Source organism: Vulpes lagopus, chromosome 5, assembly GCF_018345385.1.
Source record: "Vulpes lagopus strain Blue_001 chromosome 5, ASM1834538v1, whole genome shotgun sequence".
NCBI lineage: Eukaryota > Metazoa > Chordata > Mammalia > Carnivora > Canidae > Vulpes > Vulpes lagopus.
In genome coordinates this window covers 7,313,744-7,327,246 of record NC_054828.1, presented here as the reverse complement: position 1 = coordinate 7,327,246, position 13,503 = coordinate 7,313,744, and the positions used below count along the sequence as shown (strand labels likewise).

The following is a 13,503-nucleotide window of genomic DNA, read 5'->3' as shown; positions in this document are numbered from 1 at the left end:
AGTTATTTAGCCAGCCCAAGGCCACACTGGATCCACCTGTCTGCCTCCACGTGGCCTATGTGCTCTATGTGCTCTCACCTCTTGACCACAAGAAACCTACTTTTCCTTTTTAACAATATATTGTGAGAGTCTTGGTCAATAAATAGACATTTATGTACCTAATCTTTGATGATGCCATGGTATCCCATCGTGTGGCTGTAATTTGTTCATCCACTGCTTTATTGGGCTTCCCAATTTGTCCCAGTTACAGAGGGTCTGTGATGAACGTCTTTGAACTAACATGTTTGGGCACTTCTTTGAGCACTCATGCTTTTATTCTATAGGGTAAATTCCTATTAGTCTGCACATTTGTTTATACTGTGACCAACTGCAGGAGGGGGCCACGGGGCGCGTGAAGGAGTGGGACTCCGAGCGGGCTGCAGTACCGTGACAACGCTCATGCCTGGGCCACACCTCAGGAGGCCTTTGGTGGTCTCGGGCGCCCCAGGGCCGCCTTCTGAGGCGCCAGGGGTGACGACTGTCGGAGTGGGCGCGTGGCTGCGACAGGTGCAGAGAGGCTTAGAGGTTGTATGATGCACTCCGCACTCGGGACAGCTCGCGGCCCGGGCCGAGCCTCCGTTTCTACCTTTTTAAGAAGCTTGCAAGGAATAGCGACTTGAAAGATCCAGACTCTTCGGGGCCCCAGTGTTGGGGGGCCAGGTTTGATTCTACCCGCTCTCCCGGGCTGGCTGGGCGGGGGAGCAGCTGGGAAGATGACGTAATGTGCTCCCAGCTCCGGGGGCGGCCAGCGGGCGGGGGCGAAGAGTGTTAACCCTTCAACCCCCAGCCCGTGGGTGCGAGAGCTTGCCGAGGCAAACCCAACGGAAAAGGGAGCGGCGCCTTTAACCGTGGGGAGGAAGGCTGGGCCGAGGACCTGCGGGCTACTCTCCGTATTTGCTACGGGCCCGCGAGGGGTGGGGCCTCGCTATGCAAATCTAAGCTGCTGATCGATGACGCGCCATCACCCCACGCGCCGCTTCGTTCGCCGATTGGCCGCGATGGGCCTGGTCCCATAGACAACAAACAAGGGGGCGGGCGGCCTGGGGGCGGGGCCGCGGAGGGCGCGGGTTGGGGCGGGGGAATCCCGCCCCGCCCCTCCCGCGCGGCGCAAACATGGCGGCGGCTGGCACCGGCCGGTGAGGCGGTACCGGGAGGGGACTGTCGGGTGTCATGGGCGGTGGCGGCTGCACCGCCCCCGCGTCTCCCTGAGCGGGACGGCAGGGGGGCCTCCGCGCCGAGCCGGGCGATGGACGAGAGCGGCGAGCTGGGCGATCTGGAGACCATGGAGACGCTCACAGAGCTGGGCGACGAGCTGACCCTGGGGGACATCGACGGTGAGTGCTGGTGGGTGGGTGGGAGTGCGGGGGCGCGCGGGGAGGAAGGGGTTACGGCGGCGCGCGGGTGCGCGTGCGCCCACCCCCCGCAAGCCCTGGCGCGCGGGAAGGCTCGGCACGCGCGGTCGGCCCGGCGGAACCCAGCCCTGCCGAGCGCTGCGAGTCTGGGCCCCCGCGCGGCCGCCGGGTTCTGCGGCGCCGCGTGTCCGGAAGCGGAGCTAGGGTCGTGGGACCGGGGGCGCGGAGCCGGGGGCGTCCCGAGCCCCGGGGGAGCAGCCTGAGGAGAGCCGCGGCCGCCGCCTCCCTCGCGCGCCTACACGCGCCGCCCGGGGTCCCGCTCTCCCGCCGCCCGCAGCTCCGCGGCGCACCTGTCACTCCCCGCCCGGCTGCGGGGGCGGCTTGGGGATCACCGAAACCGGGTCCCCAGGCTCCGCGCGCTGCTCTCTGGGCTTGCCGGGGCTGACCCGCCGCCGGGTCCCCTGGCGCTCAGGGAAACTTTGGGCAGGGAGCGGCTGCAGAAGCAAGTTGCTGATGAAGCGAGCGGTGGCGGCGGAGTGTGGACACTTCTCTCCGGGGTGGAGACCCGGGCGCTCCTGCTGCCGCGCTGCAAAGGGAATTGAGCAGCGAGAATTTTGAGTTGTGGCCCTTCGGGGACAGGCTGGGGAGCGGGTAGCCTTTGTTCCGGAGACCTTAACAGCGGAGTGGAAGAGCTGGTAGGAGCCCAGGGATTCTCTCTTGCAATGCTCTCATTTTGTGACCATGGGAACCCAGTGTTTGGAGAGGGTCATCTACTTGCCCAAGGTCAACCAGCTGGTTAGAGAGCCCATCTCCTGGGCTAGTGTTGGGGTCACTGTATCAGGCTTTCATCTGACTCTTGGTAGTGAGGAGTCCAGTGAATAGGTTAATAATCATAATAGTAACTCAATAGCTGGGTTCTTCTGGTGTTGTAGTCCCCAAATTCTTTTTATTGTTTCACTTCTCACTAGGGCCCCATGGGAGACTGAGGCTAGATGTTTGCTTGTCTAAGGTCGCTCACCTGAGATTCTCCAGAACCCATGCTTTTAAGCAGTGACTCAAGTGCATTGCGCTCTTAGTTTATAAAGTGCTGTCGTGTCCAGGATTTCACTACAGTCTTGCAGGCAGAAACAGTGGCTACATCCCCATTGTACAGATGAAGATACCGAGGCAGCAGAAGATTCTCTTCTAGAGGGAGAGATAAGTGGCAGCAGCTAATTGAAAAGGTTCTGTTTCTCATTTTGCTTCTGTGACGTTTAACCCCTTGGCTTGTCCTTGCCTTCTGTTTTTGGCCCTCCTGGTGGTGAGCTAAGACCCTTAATTGAAGCCCCAAATCTAACCACAGATTTTTCCACGAAGTGCTCCTAAATAGAGATGTATTAACAAATGGAGAAGAGAGGTTCTTGGAACTTAACAAGGACAGCTAACATATTTTGAGCATTTATGTGCCAGGCACGGTGTTAAGCACTCATACGTGTTAATAATCTCAATCCTTGACAACACTTTCGCCAGGTAGAATAACATGTTATACTACTCTCATCTCCTTTCATAAGTCCTGAAACAGAGGCTCAACGTGGTTCATTAACTTAGCCAAGGTTACCCAGCCAGTAAGAAGTATGTCCAAGGCTGCCCACCAGCAAGCTCACACGAAGGAACTCATGTGCATTTTGCCTTCTCATTCCATAACTGATTCCTATTTATATTAATTTCTAAAGTGTTGAATTCCCTAGTAGTTAAATATTAACCTTTCCCCTATAGTCTTCTGAGTAAAATATACCTTATGGAAACTACCACCGTGGTTCCGTGGCTTCACAGGTCCCCATACCAGAATTGGGAAAAAATGACTCCCTGTCCAAACTGGTCAACAAGTATTCAAGTGCCAGCTGTGGTTTCTCAGCTGTAGGGAACATGAGAGACAGGAAAGAGAATTTTATGGCCTCATGGAGCTTAAGATGAACAACAATAAAACTAGTAATGCCAGGATAGAATAGCTTATACTTGCTCAGAGCAGTAAGTGAAAGTCATCACTGAAGGAGTTTGGTAAAGACTCATACCAGGAAGACCACACCAAGGAGGTGGCCTTTGACCGGGGTCTTGGAGCACAAGAAGGGCTGGGCAGGGTGAAGGCCAGTGGTCTGCAATTACAGATATCCCTGAATTCTACATCCATTCCTCCTCCAGAATGTCAGCTTCATGAGGGCCAGATCTTTCTGTTTCCTTCATGCTGTATTTCTTGCACTTAGAACTAAATACTTGCGAATGCCTGAATAAGTCCAGCAACCTTGGGCTGGACTATCTAAGTTATACTAGATAGACACAGCCCCTGGGGTTGGGTTAGATCAGTTGCTTCTAGGAGCTAGTCAGGTAAGGAAGAAAAGACTATGAATATGAGTACGCATACTTTGTGTGTGATGGGGGGTGGGGGGTGGTACTTGGAACATCGAGCTCTCATGCCTGCCTCCAGGAACCAGGTGGGCAAGGATGCTTCACTGAGCAACATCATGCCTGCTGTAATCCATGAGGGTCCTTTGAGGATGTGAGTCCAAGGAGGCCGCATCCGTTCATTTGTCCAGCACATCTCTTAGGTGGCTTCTAAGGACCCATTCGATGGACAGAGTGCCGAGGAGAGATTTGAACAAGACATACACATTCTCTTCTCCCTCAGGGAACATAAATTCTTGAGGGAATAAACACAAGCTGAACAAATAACTGAAATGAACACTCTGGCAGGATACATGAAGAAAATAAAATGGGCCCGTATTCTAGAGAATGACTAAGGCAGACTAGACTAGGTAGGTAAGGGAAGCCTCTTGGAAAAGGGATCTGTCATCTGTGAAATATCCACATTTTAAAATGTTGGCTCAAAGTGGTTTTTGTTTGTTTTAAAGAAGCATACTGTAGGCCCAACAAAGAAACATGTTGGTTGGTCTCCAGGACCTTGTTCCACTGCAGGATGCTCTGTTGTCCCAGGCTACCAGCACCACCCCTCCCATGATGGAATATCTAGAGTACTTTCTTTTGTGGCAGATAGCTGTATTATGAGAAAGTGCCTCATGGATTGTGATAAACCAAGTCTTCTGGAAAGGCAGAGAGGTGAGATATTTTTTCCCACTGGGATCAGGAAAAGCACAGTGACAGAGGTGTCCTTCTTATGAGACCCAAAAGGGTGGGTAGCAGAATCAGCGTGACAAGCACATGGCAGAGGAGAATCAAGCTTCCTTAGAGATAAAGGATTGCTTGCAAGTTCTTGGACTCTTATGATGTGTGTAAGGAAACGGTAGAAGATAAGGTCTGAGAGGTGAGTTGGAGCTAAACTGGAGAGTCTTCATACCTGATGCACATGTTTTGTGGAATGTACAGAGGGAACTGCTGAGGATTTTTAAGTAGGGTGATGACACACTAACCACTTATTTTAAGAAAATTTGACTGTGGCGATGAGCAAGGAAGATTGGAATCAGGGAGACCAGGTCAGTGGGAGGGAACTGCAGCCATTTCCAGGTGTGAGATGATGATACTAAGGGTGATGGGGTTGGGATAGGAAGTGGCCATCATGCAAGATGGTGGACCTAACACAATGGGGCCTCAGCGAAGGCCTCACCCTGAAGGCAGAGTAGAGGTGGAATTCTAAGATTCCATCACAGCTTTGATCCTGGGGCATTGGGAAAGTTCAGGAGCCAGCAGGAAGAACTGGTCTAGGAAGATGATAAACATTTGTCTTAAGTGGGCAGAAATTGAGGTGCTGGGGGTGGGGTGGTCATCCACAAGGTAATCCAAGGCCAGTGCTCAGGAGGAGGTCAACTGGGGATGGAGATTGAGGAGTCATCACTGGAGTTGAGGCTAGAGGTGAGAGAGAAGATAGAACGGAGAGGTCAGATCAGGTGAGGAAAGTGTAATGAAAACTAAGGGAAGGAGAGCTTCTCAAGGAATGGCTAGTGGATGATGATGGGGATAGTGCTGCAGAGACAGCAAGGAGGACAAAGCCATGAAAGGAGTTGCAGGATTTGGCAGTTTGGAGGCTGACATGGGACAGAGCAGTTGGATGAAGGGATCAAGTCTACGTAAGCCAGAAGGAAGTCAGGAATGAGTGGGTGAAGGCAAGTTGAGGCAGCTGTTTTCTTTGGAAAAGATTGAAGAGACCTCTCAGTGAGCTCATTTACCTTCGTCTTTGTGGATTTGCCCTATTCTGAACATTTTACCTACATGGACCTACAAGATGTGGCTTCCTTCACTTAGCATAATGTTGAGGTTCATCTCTGTTGCAGCATAGTGTTCCCTTGTGTGGATACGTCATGCCTTATTTACCCATTCATCAGTCAGTGGACACCTAGGTTGTTTCCACTTTTTGGCTGTTATAAATGAAGCAGCTAGGGATATTTGTATACAAGCTTTGTTTGGGCAGACGTTTTTATTTCTCTTGTGTAGATCCTCTACATTTTTTTGTTGCTGTTTGTGTTTTTCCTCGAACTTAAAATAGCATCAGTTATTCACTTGCTTACTTTCCATGTTCCTGCAATGAATTCAGCCCTAATTCTTGTGACAGAGATTCTCAATAAGGGGTTAGTTGCTTTTATCCCCCTATTGGGATAAAAAGGGAAGCTCTCCTTCCCTTAGTTTTCATTACACTTTCCTCACCTGATCTGATTTTATCCCCCTTGTCACTGTCTCTTCTGAAGCCCTCCGTCCTTTTGCCCCATGTCATATTTGTCTAGCTCTGCTGTCCCACACTTATCCTGGGATTGCTTTAGCCATCAGTAGGGAGCGGTGACCTTGAGGCCCCTGTTCCCTGGTTCTTGTTTTTTTTACTCCCTAGTTTTGTTGGAGCACATCCTCCAGTAGCTTTCTGAGAAAAGGTTACATTAGAGGGAAATTGGGGGGTGGGATGGGGCTTTGTCTATCTTAAAACATCTTTATTCTGATTTCATGCCAGTTTGCTAGTTTGGGCGGGTTTAGAATTTTAGGTTGGACGTAATTTTATATCAGATGTTGGAAGGCATTGCCTGATTGTCTTCTAGCTTTTGGTAGTTGAGAAATATGATACCACTTGATTCCTGATCTTTTGTGTGCCACCTGTTTTCTCCTCTGGAAGCTTATAGGCTCTTTATCCTTGGTATTCTGAATTCCATGGTAACATACACTGATGTGAGTGATTGTCAGCCACTGTACCTACATGGTGAGCTCTGGGGGGCTCACTCTGTCAGGCACTTACACTTATGTAGTCCTCCTATGGCTAGTCCATGCTGAGCCCCAGCCTGCCAAGGAACTTCCAGTTCCTGAGCCTTTGGGTAGCACTGCCTTGTCCTCTGCTGTCTTCATTCTTGCAGTCAGCCCTGTCTTTGGCAGAGACCCTGACACTACCTAGTACTGGAGAGGCGCTCTGGAAAGGTGTGTCTGATAAAGGATAGCACCTCAAGCCCAGGGTGTTGTGTGGGCCCCCAGCCAGGTGTCCACATCCATGGGGAGTTTGGTGTGACCAGCATACCATTGGGAGGCCCAGGTCAGGAGAGGGATGGAAACCTACTACAGGCTTCTCTAGGGAGTGTGTTTGGGGAAATTGCTCAGTAAGGTGAAGCACAGATCTACTTTTTACCCTTGGGTGTATCATTTTCAAGACCTAAACTTTGTTTTGACTCTTGAACATAGATCACTGTAGCTAATGTTTGGGTGGGAAGAGCTGCTGTTGCTCACAGCTTGTTTATTTCCTACCTCATCTTAGTTCCTGATCTCCTCTAGTTCAGTTTCCTAGGATATAAAGTTTTCTGAGGTTGCTCAGATCACTGACTCCTCCTGGGGTCTGTCTGGCTATGCCCTTGACAAACACTGTTCTGCATTCACACCCAGGCCTTTGGCCTTTATTGAACAGTATTTTTTTTTTAAGATTTTATTTATTTGTTCATGAAAGACACAGAGAGGCAGAGACATAGGCAGAGGGAGAAGCAAGCTCCTAGTGGGGAGCCTGATGAGGGACTCGACCCCAGAACCCCACCACCTGAGCCAGAGGCAGATGCTCAACCACTGAATGACCCAGGTACCCCCTGAACAGTCTTTTCTGTCGTTCTCCTACTCAGCTCATGTATTGGCATAAGATATATATATAATATATAATATGTAATATATAATATATATATATAATATATAATATATATATATATTTCTCTTCTCCATTTCATAATTTAAGAAGTTCTTTAACAACTTGATTCAGAAAGCGCTTTCTGACTATCAGATTGTCAGTATCCTCTGGATTCTGTGTGAGTTCTATTAATGTATGCACAAATTGTTACATTTTTATGTAGGGGTTGCTAGGTGTTGAAATAGTTTAGGTGGAATAGCCATATAATCCAGTGTAATCCACCCAAATAGGCAGGCCCTTGCATATCCACATCCCGTGGAACATTTGCGTCATTTGCAGCTTTTCATAACATAAGTACTATTGTCCTGAACACGTAGGAGCAAGTCACTTTGGAGTCAGTTCATTGGTGTATGTTTCCCAAAGAGGACTCCATCACGAGGTGGGTTATAGCTCCTTCACAAGACCAGCTGTGGCCCTTCCAGTTTGGAAACTCTCCAGGGCTTTACATTTGCTGGGATTGCTGTGCTGATTGGGACTTAGTACTCGGAAAATATTTTTATTTATTCAAAAAGGCAAGATGTTCATATGGTGAAATAAAAAAATGTGAGAGGGTACTGTGAAAAGTCATGCTCCCAGCCCTTCCCCCTGGTGCTTAGCATCTACCAACTCTGCCTCCTCATAAGTAATTCATTTTTTAGTTTCTTTTACCTTTTTCAAAACTTGCTTAATGCAAATATAAGCAGATAAGTGTGGATTTTAATATTCGCTCCCCTTTTTTATTTCTGCACAAATGGGTAGCATGTGACAGGCTTTTCTCTTCTGTATCTTACCTTTGTTTTTTTCACTTAACTGTATATATTAGAGATCTTTCCAGTCTTCATTGCTGCATGGTTTTCCATTGCATGAATGCCTGTAACACATTCATCCAGTCCCTTTATGGTGGATATTTGAGGGTGTTTCTAGTTCTGCTATTACAAACAATGCTGGGGCGGCTGGGTGGCTCAGTAAGTTAAGCATCCAACTCTTGATCTCAGCTCAGGTATTGTTCTTAGGGTTGTGGGTTCAAGCCCTGTGTTGGGCTGGTCCACACTGGATGTGGAGCCTACTTAAAAAAAAAACTTAAAAAAAAAACAAAACCACAGTGCTGTGGTAACTAGCTTTGTAAATTCAGAATTTTATACACATGCAGATCTAAGTGTGGGATAAATGACAAAAAATGGGATTGCTGGGTCAAAGTGGGGGTGGTGATACCTACATCACAGATGCTGCAAGAATCAGATAATATAAGACGTATAAAAGGAAGAGACAGGAACTAATATTCTGTTCTGGCCCTATGAGTTTGCAGTTTTAAGATATCCTAGGAAACTTCTGTCCACAGTGGATGTACCAATTCACATCACTATCAGCGTGTAGAAGAGGGCCTGTTTCCCCTCAGTTTCCTGGTAGAGTCCAGAACTCTGTCCCTTTAGTCTGCCTGTCTTTGCCACCTGTGTGCCATTCTAGAGCTCACAGCGCTCCCTCAGCCCCCGACGACACACATATAACAAACCCCTCTGTCCTGGCCTCCAGAGCCTCACTTGACATTTCTGTATTTGAGGCTCCTGGATAGTCAATGGGTAGCAACCAGCTTTCTGAATGATCCCGTCCTGTGCCTCAGATGTTCTCTTTGCTTGCCCAGGACCCTGGTTCTTGTGACCTCTGCCACTTTTGGTTTCTTGGAGCGATCGTTCATATGGTTTGCTCACTCTCTTTACTTTTCAAATTGATCCTTGGGGCGCAGGGTGCTTGGTCTGTTGAGCCTCCCACTCTTGGTCTCGGCTTGGGTCTGTATCTCAGGCTTGTGGGTTTGGGCCCCAGGCCCAGCATGGATTCTACTTAAAAAAACAAAACAAAACTCCTGAATGTACAGCAGTTCCTCATTTTCAGCTTTCTACTTGGGGGGACTTGAAAAATGATTTGTTTTACCTTGTTTCGTTGGGACTCTCTTCTCTGGCTGTGCTCTTTCATATAGCTTCATGGTAGCAACCCTTGCTGCCCTGCAATTGCAGTGCATCCTCTCAGAAAAAATTTTGGGGGCTTTCCATCACTATAAATGGTGTCCTGGAAGTTGTTTCCTTTTACCCGAATTCTCTTACGATGACTTTTCACCAAAATTGGCAGACATTTTAGGAAGTATCGTTTGTTATGAATAGCCCCGTTCTCATCATACCTTCCTTTGAACTTTAAAAGTCATTGGTGTTCTCTCAAAGAATGTGACTCATCTTTTTCTTTGTTGTTATTGACTGCCTCTGCAGTTGCCCCTACTTTTCCATCCTTCAGCAGGTTTTGAAATCACTGTGTCTGCAGCACCAGCCGTGGGCCTTGCAGTGTCTAAGCAGCCCTGCAGCTGAGACCTTTACCCAGGGCATGTGTTGTGCTGGGCTCTGTGTGCAGCGCTGGCAGGGGAAGCAAGGATCCTGCCCTTCACACAGCACATATGGCCTTTTGTCTACGTTGTCTCCTAATATGTTTTGCTTTTAATCCTTTCTCCCAATTCTGTGGTACGCTACAGATGAGAAACTGAGGCCCAGACCACACAACTAGTAAACGGTAGAATGGTGACCTCAATCCAGACCTGCCTCACTCCAACAACACCCGTGTCCTTTTCCTATACCTTGTGCTGTCTGACGTAAGTGAGCTTCCGAGTTGCAAACAAAAGATGGTGTGGTGGGCTAAGGCCAGGGGGACTGAGGAGCCTCTGCTCACTTCTCATTTGGGTGAGAAGGGTCTAGAAGGTCTAGAAGGGTCTGCTCTGTGCTGCCCTTCAGGTGACTTCCCTGGGTCCTACAGCACTTCTCTGAGTCTTAGTTTCTGCTGTGAGGTGGAGGCTGGGGATAGCTACGTCACATGCTGCAAGAAGTAATCGAGCCCAAGCATATAAAAGGAAGAAGGCAGGAACTGACGTTCTCTTTTGACCATATCTGAGAATGAATGAGGAACTTCACATTGCAAGTTGACTCTTAGGACCAAAGGGCCTTTTTTAGGATACGGTTTTGAAATGTTTATTTCTCCCTTTTGAAAGGGCTTTTGTAGGTGTGGTGGGCAGGACACAAAGGAGTAGTCACAGAGTGCAGGGGAAAGTGTTCCATTCTTGGACCACAGGATTCAAGGGTTAAACTTGTTGACATGATGGAATTTTTTAAAGAGTAGCAGGATCTCAGAGGCTGGGCCTCTAGGTAAGACTCTCTGGGGATCCTCTGTTTAGAAACTAATCCTAAACCATTGACAGGCTTGGAAACTGGAAAAGCAGAGCTCTTTCTGCATTACTTAGGCCCTTTGGAATTGCTAATGAATATGTGTCTAAATGGCCCTTATAATCTGGCTTTATCATCTGGCCTGTGGAACTGGTCTGTTTGGTTCAGAGTCTGGTTTGGACCAGTGATGAAATTCTGTCTGCCAAACCAGATGTAGAGCTGCCTTGTTAAACTGGTGTCTGCCCAGCTCAGGCCTTCACCATCCCACAGCAACAGGGGAAGATAATGCTTCTTGCTAAGTATGAAATTTATGGTGAAGCCTTGGACTTTACAAAAGTCCTTCTGATACATTCATCTTCCTGACAGTGCCGTGAGGTAGATGCTTGATTTTTATTCCTGTTTTGCAGATGAGACACTGAGACGGAGAAATAGAATGAACTGCCCAAGGTTTCCCATGCTGACAGAGTCAGGAGTTGTATTTGGGCCTTCTAACGTGGGTTCCCATACTCTTTCCTGCCCTGTGGGAACGAGGTGGGAGGTGTCCTGACTCAGGAAGCCTGTCTAGGAGCCCCTGCTCTGGTCAGAAGTTATTTAAAAATTTTTAAATATAATTTTTAAAATTTGTTCAAACCAGTTCAGCATGAATGAGTACCAACATATTCCCAGCACGGTGTTAGACTCTTTGGGGGTATTGGAGATGAGTGTGAAACAGTCCCAACATTCAAGGAGCTGAGCTCCAAACAACCTGACCTAATACAAAGCGAAATGCAACAGAGGTCATAACAGAAGGACAAACCTTCCCAAGTTTTTTGAGCACTAAGGAACAGAATTAGCAAAATTTTCACAGAGACTTTGGCATCTGAGCCGAGATGTGAAGGATGAGGGGATAGAACTTTAGGGTCAGGGTGTTCATTGAGAATAATTTGGCACACTCTGAGAACATGATTCAGGGTGGCCAGAATACAGTGTAGGACTGAGGTTCTCGAACTGCCAAGTGTCTAAGAACCCACAGGTCTGGGATGACATCCAGGAGGGGCACTGAATGAGTGGAGAGGTGGGATCAGAGAAGGTTCTTATGGAGGTACTTTGTAAGCTGAGGCCTCAAGGCTAAAGGGGCAGGAGAGAGGAGTCATGCTCTAGGCTGAGGGACCAGCCCTTCCGAAAGGCACCTGCCTTGCTGTGTAGGCCATGGGCTGGCCACAGTCCTGATAACTGTTATCTTTCTCAAACACGATTTTGATCAGCTCCCTCCCTCTGCTGCTTCAGTGTGCTCTCAAGAGTCTGGGTGATAAGCAGCAAAAACTGCCTCTGGGTAGCCTAAACAGAAAAGGAATTTATTGGAAGGACAGTGGTGCACGAACTGGCCAGAGAAGCTGCAGAGCCAAACTTGGAAAATGGGCCAGAACCAAGGGAGGTTCAGCTAAGGATAGCCCAGGGGCAGTTGCTAACCCAGTTGGGTTAGGACCCCATTGCTTTCCTGGGTCACTCCCAGTTGGGGGTATGCATGAATCCAGGCTGGGTGACAGAAAGCCTTACCTCCTACCAAGACCACCTGATAGGGGTTCTCCACTAGGAATATCAGGGTGCTAATGGGGTGCGTTGAATGATGGACAACCCACAAATGTCCACTAGCAAATGTCCACTACATTCCCTATTCTCTCCTTACCTCCAAAATAAGAGCCAAATGCCTAAGGGTGCCACTAAGGCCTTTCACAAGTTAATTAGAAGCAGCTCCTTCTATCTCTCCACTTCAGCTGCTTGCAGGGCATTTCCTGGTGCTGTGGTTTTGCTCAGCCTGTTTCCTTTGCCTACAATACTTCCTTCTGTCTAACTCCTAAACCTCTTCATCCACTGCCTTCCAGCATGGATCCATGCTGTCTCTACTCTCTGACAGCTCTTTCTTTGTGGGGCACTTGTCTGTTCTCACCCTTGTCACGGTGCATGGTAGTTGGTTGGCTTTTTCTTCCCTGTGAGATGGGGAGGTGGGAAGGGAACCAGCCCGTCGGAGTCCTTGCTCTGAGCTGGAGCCATGGTAGGTGCTCAGCATCCTCCAGCTCTCAACACCATAACACACAGGATATGCAGGTGCTGGTTGGGTTTTTTTTTTTTTTAATTTTTATTTATTTATGATAGTCACAGAGAGAGAGAGAGAGAGAGGGGCAGAGACATAGGCAGAGGGAGAAGCAGGCTCCATGCACTAGGAGCCCGACGTGGGATTCGATCCCGGGTCTCCAGGATCGTGCCCTGGGCCAAAGGCAGGTGCCAAACCGCTGCGCCACCCAGGGATCCCTGGTTGGGTGTTTGTAGCACAACTTAATAACCTACTTTGCAAGTATTTGTTTTGTCCTTAGTCTTAGGGAGGTTTGGAGGTGGTAGTGAGTGGAAGGATGGGGTGGTGGGTTATAGAGGTCTTTCACCTTTTCCTGGCTGGTTTCAGGACCGAACACGGTTGAGAATCCTCTCAATGGAGACTCTGCCCCCAAAAGAGTCAGGAGGGTGGTTCAGCTCGCTATTGATTTCATGGACCCTCGGTTCCCTGCCACTGTGAAGTGTGATGCCCTTGTCTTCTAGAACAGGACCATACAGTATTGGTTCCTTGGAGTTGTACTCTTTGCATCTTGTTTACTTTTCACTCTTTCCAGGAGAGTGAAAGCAATATGATGCAGGGCAGAGCAGGTGAAGAGCCGAGAAATAAGGGAAGACCAGAGATGACAGTCCTTCCCTTTTCAGTGGGGGATGTTGGCTCTCATTTGTAAGTGAGGCACTAAATGACCATCTGCCCGGTGCCAGGTTCTGTTTGGTGACGTCCATTCAA

At 48.7% G+C, this 13,503-nt stretch overlaps 1 protein-coding gene across 1 annotated transcript in view; it reads left to right on the top strand.

The window, feature by feature from the left end:
• Positions 1-1,120: 1,120 nt before the first annotated feature.
• The window catches only part of SREBF2 (sterol regulatory element binding transcription factor 2), a 62,883-nt gene continuing 50,500 nt past the window's right edge, over positions 1,121-13,503 (top strand). Inside the window, exon 1 of the mRNA XM_041755377.1 lies at positions 1,121-1,373. Within this exon, the coding sequence (XP_041611311.1) occupies positions 1,286-1,373 (88 nt within the window). The 5' untranslated portion in view covers positions 1,121-1,285. The remainder of the gene's footprint in view (positions 1,374-13,503) is intronic.